The 21,131-nt window shown below is 33.8% G+C and overlaps 1 protein-coding gene across 7 annotated transcripts; it reads right to left on the reverse strand.

The window, feature by feature from the left end:
* Positions 1–8,184: 8,184 nt before the first annotated feature.
* On the reverse strand, positions 8,185–17,863 carry LOC132056469 (pentatricopeptide repeat-containing protein At5g40400). 7 transcript variants are annotated; one of them, XR_009414781.1, is made up of 4 exons: positions 15,879–17,863; positions 14,424–14,576; positions 13,396–13,797; positions 8,185–8,296 (listed from the first exon to the last, which is right to left on the reverse strand). XR_009414781.1 is itself a non-coding variant. In XM_059448687.1 (2 exons), the coding sequence occupies exon 1, from the start codon at positions 17,786–17,788 to the stop codon at positions 15,893–15,895; it is 1,896 nt and encodes a 631-aa protein (XP_059304670.1). In that variant the 5' UTR covers positions 17,789–17,863; the 3' UTR covers positions 12,269–13,728; positions 15,879–15,892. The 7 variants fall into 7 exon arrangements, 3 of the variants coding, with proteins under 3 accessions (XP_059304670.1, XP_059304669.1, XP_059304671.1); XR_009414782.1 differs by lacking the exon at positions 8,185–8,296 and adding an exon at positions 12,269–12,881; XR_009414783.1 differs by lacking the exon at positions 8,185–8,296 and having other exon boundaries at positions 12,269–13,728.
* Between the last annotated feature and the right edge of the window lie 3,268 nt (positions 17,864–21,131).

Consider the following 21,131-nt stretch of genomic DNA (forward strand, 5'->3'; position numbering starts at 1 on the left):
TTCAAATTTTAAATTTTAAATTTTTGATAAAAAGAAATCAATCATACATATTGTTAGAAACAGATAATACTCAAGAGAAACTAGGAGAATGAATATCTTGATTTATTGATTCAAATACAGAAAATACATTGTTATTTATACACAAGAAGAATAAGAAATAAAAAAAAAAAATATTGTATAATTAATGTACATAGATCCTAAAATATTCCTAAATACTTAACATTCTGCGTTAATATACTAATATATTCTTAATATATGTTACCATATTTAACACCCCTCACAAACTTAAGGTAGTTTAGAAGAAACCAAATTGAGTTTGTCTACTAAAACATGGAACTGTCCAGGAAGATGAGGCTTAGTGAAGATGCAGTTGTTGGGCTGCAAATCTGATATAAGCTAAGCAGATGGAACCAAGAACGATATGTTGATGAGAGAAGTGACAATCAACATCAATATATTTTGTAAGCGCACGAAAGACATCATTATGAGCAATCTGAATGGCACTTCGATGTCGCAATAAAAATAGTGGAAGAAGATTGCGGAACATTCATGCTTAACAGAAGGATTAGAAAAAAATGGCTCTGAGATTGATGGAATATATAGACTCAAATTTTGACAGCGAGGAGAACTTATTATGTTTCCAAAAGGCAACATGACGAGAAATGTTAATCCCATTTGAAGCATAATCCCAACAACGATAATCGTTATGTTCTATCAAAAGAAACAAACTCGAGCACGAGATTCTAATTTTGTGTATTTATGTGGTTGAAGAAGAACAAAACAAGCACAATCAAATACTTTATGTGATGTAGTCAGGAGCTTACTTATAGAGTTGTTCTTAAGGAGACACATTTCCAGGAACAGATGATATAAGTCTGTTAATTGTAAATATTGCAATAAGAGCTGGTTCACCCAAAAATAACGACTATTTATAGTGTCGGATAATGGCGACTATTTTTGTCAAAAGTGCTTTCCGACTAGCTGATATCCGATGAACATGAAATCATCTGAACGACATCGAAAACAAGTGATTTCCGATTGCATTGCGATGGCAATCGATAATAGGCAAACTCCAAGTAGTTTTTACCAAACTTGTCATCTATTTAAATTTTATTCGTGAGGCGAAAAATAAATTATTTTATAGCGATGACTCTGATACCATATTAAAAACAGAGAATACTCAAGAGCGAGTGATTGTCTTGATCCCTTAATTCAAGGACTGACATTTATGTACAATTCCTAATCAATATTAGCATATTTTTTCACCTAGAATATATTTCCCAACTGAAGCTCAAAAAAATTGGCATGGTATAACCATTTCAATCAAAATCAACTAGATAATAGGAAATTCTCCTCCTAGTTAAAACGGGAAATATATATCCCTTCCAAAAATTAATGTAACTACCTTTATCTCAAATCAGAGAAGGTCAGAAGCAAAAACACAAGAACAAAAAAAGGAAAAATCACATTTCAATTTTTTTTTTCTTCTTGGATTGAACGGGTATAAGTGGATTGGTTGAAATTTGTTGGGCGCCAAGATGAGACTATAAAATTTGAGGAAGACTAGAAGTGATTTGGATTTGTTTCAAGTAAAAAATTAGACCTAGAAACACATATACACATATATGTGTAGATCATGTTGTATCTCGTGTATATTAGTGCATACCACACAGATTTTCACGAACGCCAATACAACATGTGTACGTCACATTGTGTATACCAGTGTACATTACACACACATTTTGATGCAACTGTGTATCATCAATATGAATGAATATTGCATTTGAATTACCACCAAATGTTGTGGTGATACGGTGGTTACTAATCTATCCTTAATCAATGCTCGAATTCGAATTCTAAGAATGAAAGCTCGAATTTGAATTCTAAGAATGAAAGCGCCTTTGGTAGGAAGAGATTTATCCACAAAGTGGGACTTCCCAGCGAGAATCCAAATTTATCAGGCCCCACACGAGTATCGACATTGGGCGAAAACCGGGGAAAAAATATTCAACATAGAATTAGTGTTATGGAGGTCGATCGTTGCATATATATATGAAGCTACAATTTAAATAAAATGTACGGCTGCGAATGAAATGACGCAAAAAAAGAAAAAGTGAAAAGGTATTGGTAATGTATATATAGCACAAGTATGGCAGTTATAAATAACATAGGCCAATATCTTCTCATATGTTAGATTTGCAAGCATTGTCAGTTCCGATTTTGGATAGAAGAGGAAAATTGTCATAGATTGACGATCAGTATGAAAATAGTCTAACTAGTAGTACTTATTAACTTTCTGAACATCGACTCAGTGAGGAGGCAGCATAAAACTAAATATATACAGGATTCATATAGTAGTAATTAATGGGACAATGTGGGTTTCTTTCATGAGAAGCAAATTAAATGACATAAGTTCTGTTTGAGAAACATTCCCTTAATCCATTTAAAATAAAAATACTACTTTCAGACTTGCGAAATTAGTATATATTTAGTTAGATCCTGTTGCTGGAATTTAATAACGTTGCACCTAGATCCTGTTGCTGGAATTTAAACATACTACTGGGATCAAACAGTGTCTTGAATGACCCACAAATTTATTCTTATTAAAAGCAAATAACAGAATTTTTGTAAGGGAGAAACTAACGGAGTACTAACAAAAGAAAAGGGGGAAGGAGTTATTGCAAGCATTTAACAAATTACTTCCTTAAATAGGCTCAAAAATATTTTTGTCTTGTCAAAGCATCATTGATAGTTCAACATGAATACACACAGAATATATAACTAGAAAAATAGTTTTTGCTTTCAACCTTTCTCTGCAGACCGCACAATTCCCTTTACAAATCGGTTGCAGTTTATGTAGTCTTTCTATAAAGGCCAACTCCATAAAATATTATCTCTGAGTAACAGAGTAAGTGATAGAAGCGAACCAAAATTTGAACTTTATGGGTTTTAAATTTGTAGGATAATGAAATAAGATATTAGTAACTGAGTTTTAAATTTATTTTTTTTGTATATATTTAATAAATTTGCTTAACATAAATACTGAATTTGAACTAAAACTATTGGGTTCGCTTTAATCTCTCCAATCGTTGGTGAGTGATCACTATTCAACAAAGTTATTTATATTTTCTCGTAACTGTAGAGTGGACCAAGCTTGCTCACTTGCACTCTTAATGCATGCAAAATTAACAGCGTATATAACAACTTTAATTGTTACTCCGTAAGTCCGCATTGTCTTATCTTAATTTTTATATGACCTTAATATGTACTCTAGAGAGTCACTTTATGTAGCTTCTAAGTTCTAAGTATGTAAATTTATTTATTTTTATAAATTTGAGATAAAAAAAAAATTAGTAACATTATGATTCTTGTACTCTGAATTTTCCTTAGCAGAGTACTCTAATACTTTTGTTTCGATACGCTTTAATGGTCTAAACCTACCGTTGCAGTAACTTGCTAGTAGTGTTTGATTCTTTTTGTACTGTAATCCTTTTTTTATGCTGCATGTAGATATATTACCCCACGGATGATACATTTTAAGTCAATAGATGGTTTGAAACTTCGAGTTTCATCTTTAGATTATTATTCTTGGATTGACGAAATTTCTAACTACGTATTAAAGTCTTCCATTTTAATACTGTAGCACAACATGGAAAATTGGAATTGAAGTGGATATTTTACACCATTTTCATCCAAGAATTTTTGAACGTTGAAATATCATATATCCTAAACTTGGTCTCGACTTTAGTTTTTCTACTGTTCAAGCGAGAGAATCTTGAAACAAAAATCTAAGCACAGCTGCTAGCTTTTATTCGAGAATTGTTTTCATTGCAATTTAGGGAAATCAAACTAAACATTACATTAATATTTCTATAACCCTACCTTTTAGGGCTGAAATTGGCGAAATGAACAGGAATCATTTAGAATACATTTTACAAGGAACCTTATCTTCAACAATAAACCCCTTATCCAATTTTGGCTCACTCAATTTACAGATGTCTCAGAATGTCGATAGACATTATCATTCCCAAGATTTTAAAAGTTCAAACTTGAGAACACTTTGAAATTTAAACTATCAAACTACTGAATAGTATTCTTTTTTCAATAAAAAACTGCTTTGTCTATTTAACTCATTGACTTCCTTACGTTCTAGATATAGTATTATTAATTTGTAACATAGTCTCAACAACCGTAAATTCCGTGATTATTCCCCTGGTACAAAATACAAAACATGTTCCTGGAGGATTTAAATGTCACAGCAGGTTATCTAGTCTGTTTTTGAGCTATCGTATCAAACTTGTTAGTATGAATAGTTGTTATTTTGTGCCTGCAAAGGTAAAGACGACTTGTACTACTCCCTCATATAAATTTATGTGACACTCTTTTAATTTCAATCAATCAAAAAAATATTTTTTTATATTTAATAACAAATTCACTTTAAAATTTTCATTTTACCTTAATGAGATGATTTATCTGCAACTTATTTTATTTAAGACCACAAGTTTCAAAAATCTTTCTTTATTTCTTAAACTATGAGTCAAATCAAACACCGTCACATAACTTGGGACCGAAGCAGTAGTAGTTAAGAAAGCAGAAGGGGGAGTAGTTTCTGAGAAAGTGAAAAGATATGTATGCATAAAGGGTGAGTTAAATGCAAAGCGACAAAATGCAAAGTGTAAATATGTAAGGTAGGAAGTAAATTAAATGAGAAAGATGGCAGTAGAGGAAGAAGATGACGGAAGAGCAGTGTGAAAGGGCCCCAAGAGGCAAAAATCTGCAACTTGTCCCTTGAGACATAGCTTAAATAGAGAGCTTTCAATGCGCAGACACGGCATTTCCGTGCCCTTTTATGATACTCCATTTTTAAATACCCAACTTGAAGTTTTATGTTTGAGCAATGCATCAAATAGCTTGTGTAGAGCACAAAAACTCACACACACACTGATTAAGAAAGAGAGAATTGGGTAGACTAAAAGGAGGGCGAGGAGTAAATGCACTGATGGGGGGTTACTGCATGGGAGTGCGTTTTATGACAAATGTGGAACACTGATGGGGGGTTACTGCATGGGAGTGCGTTTTATGACAAATGTGGAACAAGAGAACGTCACTTTTCTTCACTGCTGTAAAATCAAATCACCCAAGAAAATCAACTATATGTAGACTGTAGTATCAATCTATAAAAAGTTAGAAAATATAACATAGATTACCTGTTAGATGGATTAAAATACACTTAAGCGAATTTAACTTCTATACACTAACGGTGGAGAATAACTATTACAAATCATTGTATGCTAACATGTAGCAGGTAATTGGTCATACCTGTTAATAATCTCAATTTACGCGCACATCTTCTAGTGTACACATTATTTTACAGTAGGTATACAAATTAAACTTATCAGTATTACTTCCCTTACAAACAAAACAATGACCTTTTACTCCTATATTTTCAATCAGAAATCACCTTTCATATTTACTATCCTCACCAACCCTTACCGGCTCTCTTTCACTCTGCACGCATAAATGTCTGCATGCATGCACCCCTCATCAGAACAAGAACAAGAATGAAGGAACAAGAAGGTATTTGCCAGTTGCCACAACAAACAGTACTGAAATAACTAAACAGAAAGTAATAACGAGAAATTTAACTAGAATTCATATATATTTCGTTGTCATACAGAATCAGTACCATTATTTTTTCAGCAAACTACTCAAGTTGCTTTAGCAGACAACAGAAATGATACTGGTTGCCATAAGTTTACAAGGTCTTTGGGATCCAGTAACACATTGTATTCTTTAATTAATTCCATTTCTTGTAGTGAAATACCCGAGTTTGGTACAAGTTTTAGGTGAAAGTGGGAAAGAGAAAGAAATCATCTAATATCATACCTTATTTGACCTATAACCTAACATATTTGGTGCAAGTCACCAAAATAGCTTATAAATGTGACAAATTGTCCTCTAAAATCATAGGCTACAAGCAGTGGCGGAATTGAAATTTTTACTAAGGGGTGTCAAAATATAAAAAAGTAATATACGACGAAATTAAGAGGGTTGTATTTACTCAATGTGATTTTTTGGCGAAGGGGTGTCGGTTGACACCCCTTGGATGCGTGTGGCTCCGCCACTGGCAACAAGCCTTGAATTCTTCAGCGACACCAACAAACCAGGTGCTTGTGTAAGACCCTTCGTGATTTTCCAGTATCTTTTCAGTTTCCGTGGTTCAAAATTTTTACAGCTGCCTAGCTAATTAGCTCCCTCAGTTCCATGTATTTCACTAGAGACTATATATGTCTGTATTAGGAGGTGCGTTCTATCAGTCCCAATACATTGATTTAATTTGACAGTCAAATATGGCAATGAATACATTCTTAATGTACTTATGCTTGTACAACCAAAGTTTATTAGTAGTATTTGATGGCATTTTTATCAGGGTTTAGTGGTAAGTATCACACATAAATGCAACAAAAAGTATGTATGATGAAGCGGACACAAATGTGAGAACGGGAAGAGATGATGAAGATTTCCAACAACCACAGGTTTGCATCTGGGATATCCCTTGAATCCATGCTTCTTTACTCTATTTGGAGGGGCGAATACGATTTGATGCATGTTATTTGCATACGATATTAAATTGGTTGGTGAATTAGCAAAGCAACAAACCAAAGATGAGAATTATGAGGAAGCGCCCTGGAGAGTAAGGTTTTAGGTTAAACTGAATAAGACAAAAGAAAGGCATGTGTTGCAAGTTAAATCCCGTAAGAACAAATATAATGTGGGATTAAAAGAGATTGCGGTGCCTAAATATATCTAACAAAATTGAAACGTTTAATAGAACAGTTGTGAAATGTTACATAGGATTTAATATTGAACCTCTAAGGCCCAACATATCTATAAGATACGAGTCGTAACATCCAGGTTCCAGATATTGAGATGGATATGTCATAAATACAAGATCGAAGAAATCTAATGACCGCATTAGACAAAGGTACAAAGAGCACAAGTAGATATAAAGTAAGATGCTTGTTATGATCTTCCATTTCTACATCGACCTCATAGGCGACACCAACTAATTAGGATTATCGTTCAGTTTCTTCTCAGTCTTGTTGAGATTGTATCTCACTCTAAAAAGAATAATTGAAATACTTAGAAGCATCTAAATTACCTTAAAATACATTTTTTTACCCTTATTAGATCAAAATGGATGCAAATAGAACACAATGGATATAAAGGATTCATATAAACAACCCCAATTAGTCCTAAAAATTCAGATAAATTGATTGTTACTCTTAAAATAGACTAATTTGACATCTAAACTCAAACTTAGACACCAAATGTGGGATGAAGTCAAAATTACATGTCTAGTCCTAACTTTACCCATTGTGCATATCACCAAATTTTTCCCCCTATCGAGGATTTCCAAATTTGAACTTTCATTCTTTTTCTGATAAAATTTTAATTTTATTTCAAAAGTTGGCGGCCAACCAAAAAAGAAGGGGCTATCCTTAACTTTTTTTTTTTTTTTTTTTTTTTTTTGAAGTAAGTAAAGCTTAGTCCTCGGTACTCCAATAGGGAAATGAATGTTTTTTTCAAGGGCAGAGGGAGAGATGCATTAGATGCCATATACTGCAACCTGCACACAAACATTAATGTGAATGCAGGACAAATTTTAAAAACAAAGACAGTAAATAAGTGGGGTCCCCCTAACTTCATTCATTTCATAATCTGCAAACTCATTTAAGATCACCACGAAATGTATGAGCTCTACATTACTCCCAATTCATTCACTACTCTCATTTTTCTTTTCTTTTTCCTTTTTGAATCAATAACCAATAACTACACAGCTTTAGCAAAATCCAAAATGCACGTAAATGAATCCACGCAGGCAAACATAATTTATTTTTCGAACTGGAATTTCGGGAGTTTTAAGGGATTGTGATATCCAATAAGGCGAAGGGGTTGGACGGTGAGAGAGCAGCGGGACCTACTACCTTGATTGCAGGGGCGGAGCCACATTGGCTCCAGGGGGTTCATCCGAACCCCCTCGGCGAAAAATTACAGTGTATTTTCTAAGTTAAAAATTATTTGTTATGTGTATATAGTAGATGTTGAACCCCCTGACTTATTCGTGTATTTACCTTTTAGAATTTTTGAACCCCCTGGATTAAAATCCTAGCTCCGCCACTGCTTGATTGCTGTATAGATTTCCATGTCCCATTTGGATGTCCTGTCCCCATACTTCCCTGTAACGGTTGAAGGAGTGTGTTTATGCTGCTGCTTCAAGCCCCCTTCCTCATATCTGCAAAAAAAAAAAAAAAAAAAAAAAAAAAAAATCAATTATATTTTTGAATTCAAAATACACACAAAAAAGTTTTGTTTGTCATTCTAATTGGCACTTGTGCCAATCTTGTATCTCGATTTAGTACACTAAGTGCCCTTTTCGCAAGTAAGAGCCTTTTAGGGCCCTCCACTCCTTCAATTCTTAGGATACCTTACAACGCTGACGTACAACTTAAACAAGCACTTCAATGCAATTTTTTATTGTTTTTGGTATGTCCTAATTCTTCATATAATGCCAGGAGCAAACATCATGTCACTTTAGGTGCACAAATACAATTCCAATTTTTTAAATTAGAAAACAATTTATACATCTTTCCACTCGGCTTCTACGTCTAATTCAAACCATACTTATTTGCTGTCTCATTATCTTGCAACCCTACTTCCAATTTTTCTTTTCTTTTGAGCTGAGGGTCTATCGGGAGCAGCCTCTCTATCCCAAAAAGGTAGGATAAGGTCTGCGTACATCCTACCCTCCCCAGACCCCACTTGTGGAATTACACTGGGTTTGTTGTTGTTTAACGTGCAGTTATCATAAGGGGTAAGTCACACACTACGTAAAAAGAAAAAAATGCAAATGTGCAAGAAAGATGTCCCCCTTGGGCTAAAGTTGTACTCTCAAGAATATGATTAATTTCTTTCCTAGAAGCTGCCCTTTAGTTACCTAGAGAGGCAATCCCAATGAGAGCTTCCTTCAGCCTTTAGGTGATGGTGACTAGTGAGTAACTAAGGTGCCATGTAATTCCAAGCTCCTATTCCCTAACCCCACACCATATAGTGGGAATGTCTTCAACTTCGGGTCCCTATAGCAAAGATAAACTTCAATAAACTTACCCTACTAAATAGAGAGACGACATGTTTTTCCTACTTCCCCATCTAAACCATATGAAAAGACTCTAATCCTCATAAAACTAGATTATTGAACAGCTGTTGTTGTACTAAGTCCTATACGCATTCAGAAGAAACACAAGCGAGATACCTGTCTTGAAAACCCAAAACTGAACAGCCAAACGCTGAATACTTCTGAATAACAACTTCATATAAATGTGACAAGCAAAGGTAATTTCACAGAAATGCAACAATTTAAACTGATTCCATCAACATTCATTTTCTGTTCAATTCTAACTTCTTTCTGTTGGAACGGATAAACACAATGACATATCATTTATCCTCAAACTTTGACTGCCTAATTTCCTGCTGTCAGACCGAACACTTCTCAAAGGCAATAATAGGTCTGCATGCTTTGGTTGAAAATTGAGACACTTGTATATTCTCATAACTTTAAGAATAGACTTCCAAAGACCACAATCTTGTTCGGGAAATCAACTGTTCAAATATTATAGAGTTCAACTCCAGTTATATAACATAAGGAGATCTAGCTTGATCTGATAAACGAGTCTCGGACTTCAGCATGTCCTAAGGCCGCAGCTACTATTATCAGTCCCGTAAATGAGTATAAATGGAAGGTTAGACCCTCTAATAATGAATAAAAAGTCTGTTACAAATATTTTCACTAGTCAATGCTTGATTATTGCCTCTTGTTCTAAAAGTTTGCTACTAATATTTTCTTGTGCTAAAACATTTAAATTTATGTTCGTAAGAGACTACTTTTTAAAGTTTCTTATAGTGCTTGAATCTTGATACAGAAGCCCACAAGGTAGGATATACAGTTTAGGTGAAGAGCATTTGTTGTTGTCCCTGTTCCAAAAACTAGAGAACTAAAAATGAAAAATCAGAGGCTTCAACCTATGTTACGTGAACTTGCATACAAGTATGTAGCAGGTAAGTATCTGGTCGCATAAGTTCAACTTTAAGTGTATTTTGAAGGATCTATATGAAGTACCAATACGCACGTTGCACCTGTTTGACACAATATATATCAAAGCAATGAAGAGTTTAGATGGGCTTCGACAACTGGCAAGTAATAGAACTTACTACTCAAGTATCTTGGGAAAATCACTTGTGTCATTAAAGTAAACCATTTTACATTCACCCACTAAGGGGTCATCCACTGATTCCACTTGCACCGGAAATTTCATGGTTCTGAACCTCCTAGCCCATTTTAGGAATACAATCAATCAAGGGCTTTGGCAGATTCCATCTCAAAAAAAAAAGAAAAAAAGGAAAAAAAAAAAAAAAGTAAGGTCCAAAACCTCAAATATCCTGAATAAATGGAGTAAATTCTTGAGGTGCAGGAGTTTCTGAAAATGAGAAAGACCGGGTAAAAGGTTTAGTAGTACAGTTGTTGTTGTACTAAGTCCTATATGCATTCAGAAGAAACACAAGCGAGATACCTGTCTTGAAAACCCAAAACTGAACAGCCAAACGCTGAATACTTCTGAATAACAACTCCATATAAATGTGACAAGCGAAGGTAATTTCACAGAAATTTAACAATTTAAACTGATCATCAACATTCATTTGCTGTTCAATTCTAACTTCCTTCTGTTGGAATGAATAAACACAATTACATATCATGTATTCTCAAACTTTGACTGCCTAACTTCTGCTGCTGTCAAGATAACACTTATCAAACGCAATAGGTCTGTATCATTTGATTGAAAATTGAGACACAACCATGTTCAGGAAATCAATTGTTCGAATATTATAGATTTCAACTCCAGTTATATAATATAAGGAGATCTGGCTTGATCTGATGAACGAATCTCGGACTTAAACATGTCCCAAGGCTGCAGCTACTAGTATCAGTCCCGTAAATGAGTGTTCATGGAAGGTTAGACCCTCTACTGATGAATAAAAAAGTCGGTTACAAATATTTGCGTGAAGTTACTACTTAACTATCACCTAGTTATAGGGCTATTGCACAGGAGCGGGGTTTACCCTGTGCACACCCAAAGGGTAGCAGCTGTGGGTTCCCTTGTCATAAAAAATAAAAAAAATAAAAAAATAAACTATCACCTTTTTTCCTAAAATTTTGCTACTAATATTTTCATGCACTAAAACATTAAAATTGTCATTATGTTCATAAGAGACTACTTTTTAAGGTTTCTTACAGTGCTTGATACAGAAGCCCACAACTTAGGATAGACAGTTTAGATGAAGAGCATTTGTTATTGTCCGTGCTCCAGAAACTAGAGAACTAAACATTACGAAACATAGGCTTCAGCCTATGTTACGTGAACTAGCATACAAGTATGTACCAAGTAAGTATTTGGTTGCATAAGTTCTGGCTGCATAAGTTCAACTTTTAGTGTATTTCGGAGGATCTATAGTTGAAGTAAAAATATCTACGTCACACCAGTTTGGGAATATCACTTGTGTCACTAAAGTAAACGATTTTACATTCACCCAAGTGAGAGCTGAGGGGCCCTCCACTTGCACCGGAAATTTCATGGTTCTGAACCTCCTAGCCCATTTTAAGAACTCAATCTGGGCTTTGGCAGATTTTCCATCTCAAAAAAAAAAAAAAAAAAAAGGATATGGCAGATCCTTACACGAACATAATGTTCCATCGACAGGTAAGATCATCAACATGAATGACTTGATAGAAACAGATGACAACCAATTGACACATCCCTAATGTGGTTTATAGAGCATGGATGCAAATCTATACAAATAGAATACTGCTTTTAATATCATTTGAAGTGGGTCAGTATATAAAATAGCAACCTTAAAGGCTTAAACAAGAAGTGCAATAGCAGTGATAAGGCCCAAATCTCATATATCCTGAAGTTATTCATAACTGGAGTAACTTCTTGTGGTATAGGAGTTTCTGAAAATGAGGAAGCCCAGGTAAAAGGATGAGGAAAATAGAGCAGCAGACAGATCATATTGTAGCTCGGATTGAAAAGAAAAAAAAACGACAAATCAATGAAAGGAAGGATGACAATTTTGATCATTTACCCATACAAATCAATGAAGCTACTATGCTTCAATCACAACCTAGATGGAGTGGGCAATACAAATACTGATATAGCTTTATCAGGAACCAATTTCAACCAACATCAGTAAGTAACAAGACGTAATGTTTTGTCTTTTAATACAAATGTGGGGTTTTATAAAGATTGTGGATCTCGAAGTCTTACAATTATCCGTCCAGGCCTAATCTAAGTTTAACAAAGACAACTAGGCGAGACTCCCAACTAGTTAGAATTTCCACATAGATTCTTTGCTTCCATTGTGTTCTATAAAAATGTAAACAAAGAAAGAAAAAATAGATAAAGAGAAGACAACTTTGTCATAGGTGAAAAGAAAAGATGTGGAAGGATGACAGAAGCATCATATATAGTAGAGAGCTACATCAGCTTCAATAATCTATAAACTCTTGAACAGTGGCGTACTACCTCCCCACATGTGCATCGTCATGTCAAAAAACAACTTTAAACCTGAAGAAGCTTCTCATTTTTTCCTCCCTTGAATTAAAACCAATACATAGCAGTAAATGTTGGTGCTTTTGATATTAACAGAAGTCTCTACAATTAACTGGCAAATACAGGTGACTTCCAATACAATGGAAGCAGGGATCTGACCTTTGATCACAGACACCTTCTCTAGCCATCCACTTATAATTCATGAAATTTGTGCATCTGCTGACGACATGTCAGAAATACTACTTATCAAAATAATTTTTGTACATCATTTGTTCCAAACAACAACACTGGCTAATAAAGACAATTTAGAATTCCTTCTCATTGGATTCACAAGTGTGGACCAGATAGTGTAGCTCTCTACTTTTTGGTATACCTCTTGTATACGGTTTTTATGCCCAAACTTGTCAATAAAGCTTATTACCTTATCAAAAAAAAAAAAAAAGTGTGGACCAGATACTCGGGCACTGAGAGTACTTTTAGCTAGTTACATTGAAATTACATTACAGGACTTCTATGAAATAATTCACGTATCTGTATGAACCATATCACTGTAGATGCTAGTCCTGTATAAACTAGCTTAAAAATAATACAGCAATAACACACAGTCCAATGATTAAACCTTCTTTTATCATTTGTCTATCCAAAATATTTGTCAAATTCAGAAAACACAAAGGTAAAAAGGCAGCGAGGCAAATTACGCAGAGTTGAACTCAGATGAAACTTTTCTTACCAAATTTAGGTCAGCGACGAAGGAACCCTAAAACAACTACAAAGAACCAGTGAGTACATGATTCAAACTTGATCGTTCTTGTACCGAGGATCTTAAGTCCAACTCTAGTAGAAACCAATGCCAACCCCTCTGTAAGTAAGATAGCTTCAGATTCATAACCCTGCACCCTGAACTGATTGATCCTTGATTTCTGAAACATTGAGATCAAGAACCTTCGTGCCCATTCTCGAGATGTGTGAACCCAAGCACATTTCAGTAGAGAAGCTAAGGTCTTTCGACATCCACTGCAGCAATGTCAACTTATGGAGAAAATCATTGCCACCAAAGACTTAACTGCCCAAAGAAAAAGATATTACATTTGGAGAGTTCTCTGAATGACCATCCGACAGGACCGAATAGAGACTGCAATATAATATGTAACACTGTCAGAGTGCTGACTTTGAAATAGAGACTGCGATATAAAAGGCCTGGTTATACATTTCATTTGGAATACAGAAAATTTTGCTATACGGTAGTTCTTTCTTTTAGTAACTATTGTTTGTATGAGTTGTCACAGCATGTAAATGAATAACAGCCACAAGAGAGCTTACAACCTAAAGTATTAGCAGAGACTGTGTCACAGCCTTTAACTTTTTTGTATACCATCAGAGCCAAAATTAGACTCACCTTTTATACTTCCTATTTCTCAAACTCTGCTCGGAAAATAAACCTCCCACATTGAGATGCAGCTTGTTTCAAAGTAGAACTATATGTTCTTTAACTTAAAGCTAATCACACAGTCAAAAGTCTGTGCACCAGGAAAGCTAAAAAATTTAAGTCTATAATTTCATTTCGAAATAGATGAAGCAATGTGTTCGATGGTAAAATAATTATAGCAAAAACCTATAAGGATTTAAAATCCCAATCAAATTGTTCCAGAATCTCTCAAGAAATAACCACAGTAAGGTAAAACTCAATCAGCACACGGTATGGGAAGTTATACAAAAGGATTAGGAAGTATATTTTAAAAGGGTCAATTGAGGTCAAACCTGTGATTTCTTTGCAAATCCTACATGAATTTTATCATTTGCTTTTACAACCACAACCACTTCTTCATCAGGCTTCAGTTTTGTACCGGTTCCCCTTCCTTCTTGCTGGATGTAAGTATACCGCGTCTGACCAGATGGATTCTTCTATTTTCACTGCCAAAGGAAATTCCTTCTTAGTGCATCTAGTCTTTCACTACACTATCAGGGATAGGAAAGGGCATCATATATGTAGGCATGGCATCAAGAACACTTTTAACAAGGATTAGTCTTCCTCCGAAAAGTAGGTATTGACTCTTTCAGTTTGCTAGCTTTTTTCACATTTCTCCAGCACACCATTCCATATCCTTTAGACTAATTTTTTTTTTTTTTTTTTAATGAAGATCCTTTAGACTAAAATATTCAATCCATCTTCCGTTAAAATTTAGGAATCTGTTGATTTCATTAAAAAGATCTCGTTCAGTAAGAAGTTGGATTTTTCTATATATGTACCAAAGTCTTTCCTTCTTCATCCTTTGATGCAGCTGATCTTGTCTCCGGAATCATCATGACCACGGGAACGTAACACTACACAAGCAGTTAATTTGGCTTCTCTGGAAATTAATGGTTATTGTAGAGAACTTTGCTATTCATAATGAAATGATTTGAGAAGCGGAGAGATTTGGGCAAATTTATCCGGTGGCAAGATGACTGCCATTGGTGGCTGTCATTGTCTTAGGTAAATGCAATACATAGATTTAGTAAGTCGAAGATGGTGGAGATCTAATTTTCAAAATCGAATTCAGAAATTTTTGAATAGCACTTTGATATTTTTTTTTGAAGTAACAGAAATGGAGGGAATTGGATATTTTAAAAAAAGATATTCAAGAAATTAATTAAACAAAAGAGTATATTAGAAGAGCACATTAATCAGCTCACCATATTTTTGCATTAATGATAAATATATTAAAAGAATTATTACCAAAAAAATCAAATAATCTGTGAAACCACAAGGGAGTTTGCCATGAAGAAGCCAAACGTAGGGGGAGGTCTCTGAATTAAACATAAAGGTAATTAAGTAGCAGTAATTGCTTCAGAAAATGAAGCTAGTTTGGTAAATAGGATTTTTTGTACAATCTTCAAACAAAAGTAAAGGCAAAGAACCATAGGCAAATAGAACATATTATCTTTGACAAGATTTCTCCAAATAAATGCATCTAATGGTCTATGGAGCATTATTTTCTGGAACAAAGGGGAATTATTGCTTTAATAAAATGCACTGCAGGATCCCAGATTTTAAAAACCGGAGTTTGGCTCAACATAACAGATAAGATTCATGCACTAGTACTTTTTTATTGGTGATTTCCTGCATTAATATCAATGTCAAGTCTTCTCCTCATAACTAATTTAAGAATGATACTCCAGAGGAGGAGATACAACAACAACACCAGAGAAAGAGATCCAATGTAAAATGTATACCTCATTAATGCACCTCAGATATTGATTTGGTGGACCCTCACAGCTTTCTGTAATCCATCAATTACGTACTTGCATGTCAGCTGATTTGGCGCAAACCCCACTTTCCTCATTTTATCTTGAAATTGCATCAATTTTACAATATCACCTTCAGCACTTAGAAGCCTGACAATTGCGTTGTAACAAACCGTGTCAAATATTTTGAACTCTCGACCAAAGAAGCTTAACAGGGATTGTGCCTCACGGAAATTGTTTTCCCCGCAATGCCCGTTAATTAAAGCTCTACAAACTTCAATATCAGGCGGCACATCATAATCAGTCATTTCTCTCATCAAGGAGTTAGCATCCATGCTTCTGCCTGATTTACACAAACATTTAATTATAGCTCTATATGTACCTATATCGGGCTTCAAATCTTTTGACACCATCTCCGCTTTCAAGCTTAAGGCCTCATCAGGGCAATTGCATCTGCAGAAAGATTCAATCAACTCCCTATAGACCATATTATCAGGCTCATATGATACTCGATCAATTAGAGCTTTGGCTGCAAATGGTCGATTCTCCATACAAAGAGCAGAAATTAGATAATTGTATATATCACGAGATACTACAAATCTAAATCTTTGAAGCTCTGTGACTAAATTCACAGCCGAAACCAGATTATCCTGCTTTTGATATCCTTGTACAAGAACCGAACAAGTGAACTTATCAGGGTACATCCCTTCTCCAATCATATCATGCAACAGAAACCGTGCCTCTTGCATCATCCCCTCTTTGCAATAACCACAAATAAGAGTGTTATACAAAATAACATCTGGTTTTAACCCTCTGTCAGACATTCTCACAAACAACTGATGAGCATCCTTGACATTTCCCTTTTTACAAAACCCATTTATCAAAGAAGTATACGTGAACAAATCCGGTGATACGCCTCTAATATACATAATTTGATACAAGTAAACTGCATCTTTCATTCTTCCTTTCCTACAATAGCTACTAACTAACGTATTATACGTAACCATATCGGGTTGAAACCCTTCTTCTTCCATTTTCTCCAAGAAATCATTAACCTTATTCACATCTTCATCCTTGCACAACACATGAGTCAATATATTAAACGTACACGAATTCGGATGCACCCCAATTCTTTCCATTTCACCATACACTTCCCAACATTTTTTACTATAATTCAACTTCGAAAGACCAGTTAAAAGACAGTTTATAGCAATAACGCTCGGGTAAATTCCATGTTTTACCGTCTTTCTAAAAACTCTATAACCATCTTTCACCATATTCACTTTAAGAAAAGCCTTAATTAGCATATCAAACACAACAGGATCCCAATTACATAAACCACTAGATGAAACCAAACTATCAAAAACATCCACATTTTCCACTCCATTTCTCTTTAAATCAACCAATTCAGACAAAATTTTCATTGCTTGTGAAAAGTTTTTTGACCAAGTAAGTATATGAATTACAAGACAGTAATTTTGAGTGTTAGGTTTCAAACCCAAATCAGTTTTAACCCAATTAAAGAAACTAAGAGCACTAGATGAATCAGATTGACATCTTAAAAGAACCCTTGAGATTTCATTGTTACTGAAATGACTAATAAGTCCATTATTTTGGATGGTTTTTTGAAGGAGGGCTAACTGGTCATTGTTTCTGTTCTTTAGAGCTGAACATATTAGACTAACTGTGTTTTGGGGGTTTTGGGTTTTAGGTAGAAAGTTGTGAAGAGGGTTTGAAATGGATTTGGTGGACTCACTATAATCTGTTAGAGGTTGGAGAGAATTTGATGATGATGATGGCAATGATGCAAAATTCAGTCTTGACTGCAGATTCTTGAAATTAATAACTAAGTCTCCATTTGAACATGTAGATTTAATTGATTTCTGAGTTAGATTCATGGAAAATTTTGAGAAAATGGAGCTATAAGTTCAATTTAGATGGAGAGGATTACCGATTGTGGTTGTACCATGTCCTAAAAATTTCAAGTTGGCAGAGTAGTAGAGGAGTGAAAAAGCATTGAGAAGCTCCGCTGCGCTGCATTTGTTTGTACTTGTGGGATGGGAAGGATAGTGGGCCAAACGTTCTTTCCCAAAATAGTTCAGGGATATAAACGTTCGCTAATTTCATTTTTCGGGAGATTTTGAGGTTTTTGTCTTTTTCGGCACTACTCCTTAAGTCTCAAATTATTTGTCCTTTTCTTTTTTTTTTTTTTTTTTTACATCTCTTAAAAAATATTAATTATAAGGGGTATTTGACCTGCTTTATTCTTATTTATATCAAAGTTATAATCTCTCTTAATTAAATATTTACTCAATTTATGTGTCATCTCCATTAATGACAGAAGGTAAAATGAAGAAAAAATAATTAACTATGTCTTGAATTTCTAAAATGACAAATAATTTGAATAACTATTTTTAGTAATCACGACAAATAATCTGAGACGGAGGGATTACGTAAATAAGTCAAAATAGACACTACTTACCAACAGTTAGTCATTAAATCATGCTAATGTTGAGGATTTTTTTTTTATTCAATGAGTGTGGTGGGAATTCATCAAAAACAAATAGATGAGGTAATAAACAAATTTTGAGGAAGATTGAAGGTGATTTGGATAGGTTTGGAATCAATCGTAATTGCAATCGAGTTTAAAAATTTCTCTACCCACATATATTTAGTATGTGTCTCACACACAGGTATACATGAATATACGGGGAACACACATTTGATACGTATGGATGCACAAGTGAGGCACAAAAGATACAAAGTGGGATACACATCTCATCTTCTTTTATACCAGTACTCATAGTATTACTCTTCTAGTTTCTTGTCTTTCTATTTCTGTTACTTCCTGTTATTTCTTGTACTTCGCTTATCGTATTAATTTGTGTAGTTATGGCTCCTTTTTTCAGATAGCTTTATCATACTTTTTATAAAAAAATAAAAAATCATGATTTTATATACCGCTCTAAACTGCTTATCTTTGTGCCGATGGTCTATCAGAACAGCCTCTCTAAGTCACGAGTAGGGTCAAGTCTGTGTGCACTCTATCCTCTCAGATTCTACTTTATTGAATTTCACTGGGTATATTTCAAGTTCTAAGACCACTTTGAATATATGAAGAAAGCCCCTTTTCTTCAAAAATTGTATAAATGCCATTATACAAAATGAAAAAGGAAAACAATGTCCTTAACGCTTGTGATTTGTCTTATACACCTCTTTGTTAACCTATCAGCTCATAGAATCTCCCAACATTATTTTTCGTCTCAAATATACTCTGAACAAATAAAAAAAGAAGTTAAAGTACGCCCTTACACTAACAATAGAAGCCACATCAAGACATATGTTGACATTTAACATTAGAAATTTCCATGAGGCGATAGCTTAACAAGGGCTTATATACCATACTAGTTCCATGAGGTCCGTGTTAAGCCTGGCCGAAACTCATGATAATGAAATAATAATTTTAATTAAAAAATATATATTAACTTGTGTCACATTTTTCTACTGCATAATTAATTTAAACTAATGATACATTAATCATTTCTTGTTGATAAAATTGTTCACAAAATCTTATGCAATTTAAAAAAATTAGCTAGGAAAAAAATAATCAATTACATGAGAATCCCACTGATTCAACACAAATAAAATATCACATCATACAATCACCAAAATTCAAGATAGTTTTAACTTCTTCAAAAGTGATTATTGAAATATATGTTTCTCCAATATTTTCTCTGTCTAATTTATGTGGCACCAGTTGACTTGACACAAAGCTTAAGAAATAATGGAAGATTTTTAAAATTTATGATCTAAAACAAATCTTAGATATTTGTGTGTCTATAAATTATTTCATTAAGGGCAAAAGAAAAATTTTAAAGTCAAGTTGTTTCTAATTATAAAAAGTTGACATTTTTTTTATTACAAAAAATGATGCCACATAAATTAAACTGACGGAGTAAGAGATAAGAAGAAATCCGCAAAAAGTTAACCCTTTTACAAAGGCCCAGGGAAATTGTGTAAGAAAATCAATGATAAAAAAAAAAAATGAGAATACAAAGGAAAAAGTAGCATCCACGTGGAACAATTTCATAGGATCAAATAGTATGTGAGGACGACAACTTTTTTAGATTGACTTTTATATATAATACTAGTTCAAGCAGGCCCGTGCTTAGCCCGGGTCCAAACTTAAAATTTAAAAGTTCTAGATTCAGTTATTGTATAATTTGAATCATACTTTTATTTCGGATAATAGATTTATGATAGTAGCGCGTTAATCATGTCTTGTCGATAAGTTCTCATAAGAATCAAAGTTTTTTAGTCACATAATTGGATAATCTTTAAAAGTGATATTTTTTTAGTAAGAAGCAAGTTTGGAAGAGAATTAGTAAATAATAAAGGGACACACGTGATTCGATATACTACAAAGTAAAAAGATTTACAAGTAAATAATTATAACTGATCGAAGATCATAAATTGGGAACATTTGGCATTTCTAAATTTGTGAGCATATAATTTCTTTAGCTATGGAAGAAATAGATTTCTTTTAAATTATGTAATATTTAAGTACACATGTATTAAAAAAAATTATGATACCTCAAACAACGTAAAAAAAAAAGTAAGTTAATTTTGTTAAACATGAGATAAATAACTCATCAATTATATACCAACACAATTTCCCAATAAAAAGATTTGAATCCCAAGGTTCTTATAAAAAATTAATAATAAATAAGTTAGACAATGATATTTAATATAAAGATCAAATTTCTTGTTAAATTCTAAAAGCCTCACGTTAAACAATTGAAGATTCTATAAGTACATTAGCGAGAGAACTTTCATTGTTCTTCGGTGCAATACTGTACATGCTTTACTTAGGGTAACACCAAATATGCATGGAGTATTATCCCATTTTTAAACAGTTACAACACATTAAACAAAAAGGTAGCTAATTATATTGTCTGTTTCTGCTTCTCATTTTTCGGGAACATCAATTTAGAACATCATACCTTATTTGATATTTTCAAAATTAAAAAAATACTACACAAAACAAGATGCGGAGAATTTAAAAATAATTTCATAATGCACTGGGTGAAATGTATCATCTACAGAGTAATGTTAAAAGTTTTGTATAGTGACGTGTGAAATCTTCACAATTCACAAATTATAAGTATTTTTAAAGGGCCCGAAAGTTTTTAAACTTTTATCAAATTGAATAATGGCAATTAGGTAATAAATAACCAAAGT

The sequence above is a fragment of the Lycium ferocissimum genome, chromosome 5 (assembly GCF_029784015.1).
Source record: "Lycium ferocissimum isolate CSIRO_LF1 chromosome 5, AGI_CSIRO_Lferr_CH_V1, whole genome shotgun sequence".
NCBI lineage: Eukaryota > Viridiplantae > Streptophyta > Magnoliopsida > Solanales > Solanaceae > Lycium > Lycium ferocissimum.

Excerpts from the sequence above, each read along its gene's own strand:
- LOC132056469 (XM_059448687.1), bottom strand. The coding sequence starts at position 17,788 with ATGAATCTAACTCAGAAATCAATTAAATCTACATGTTCAAATGGAGAC.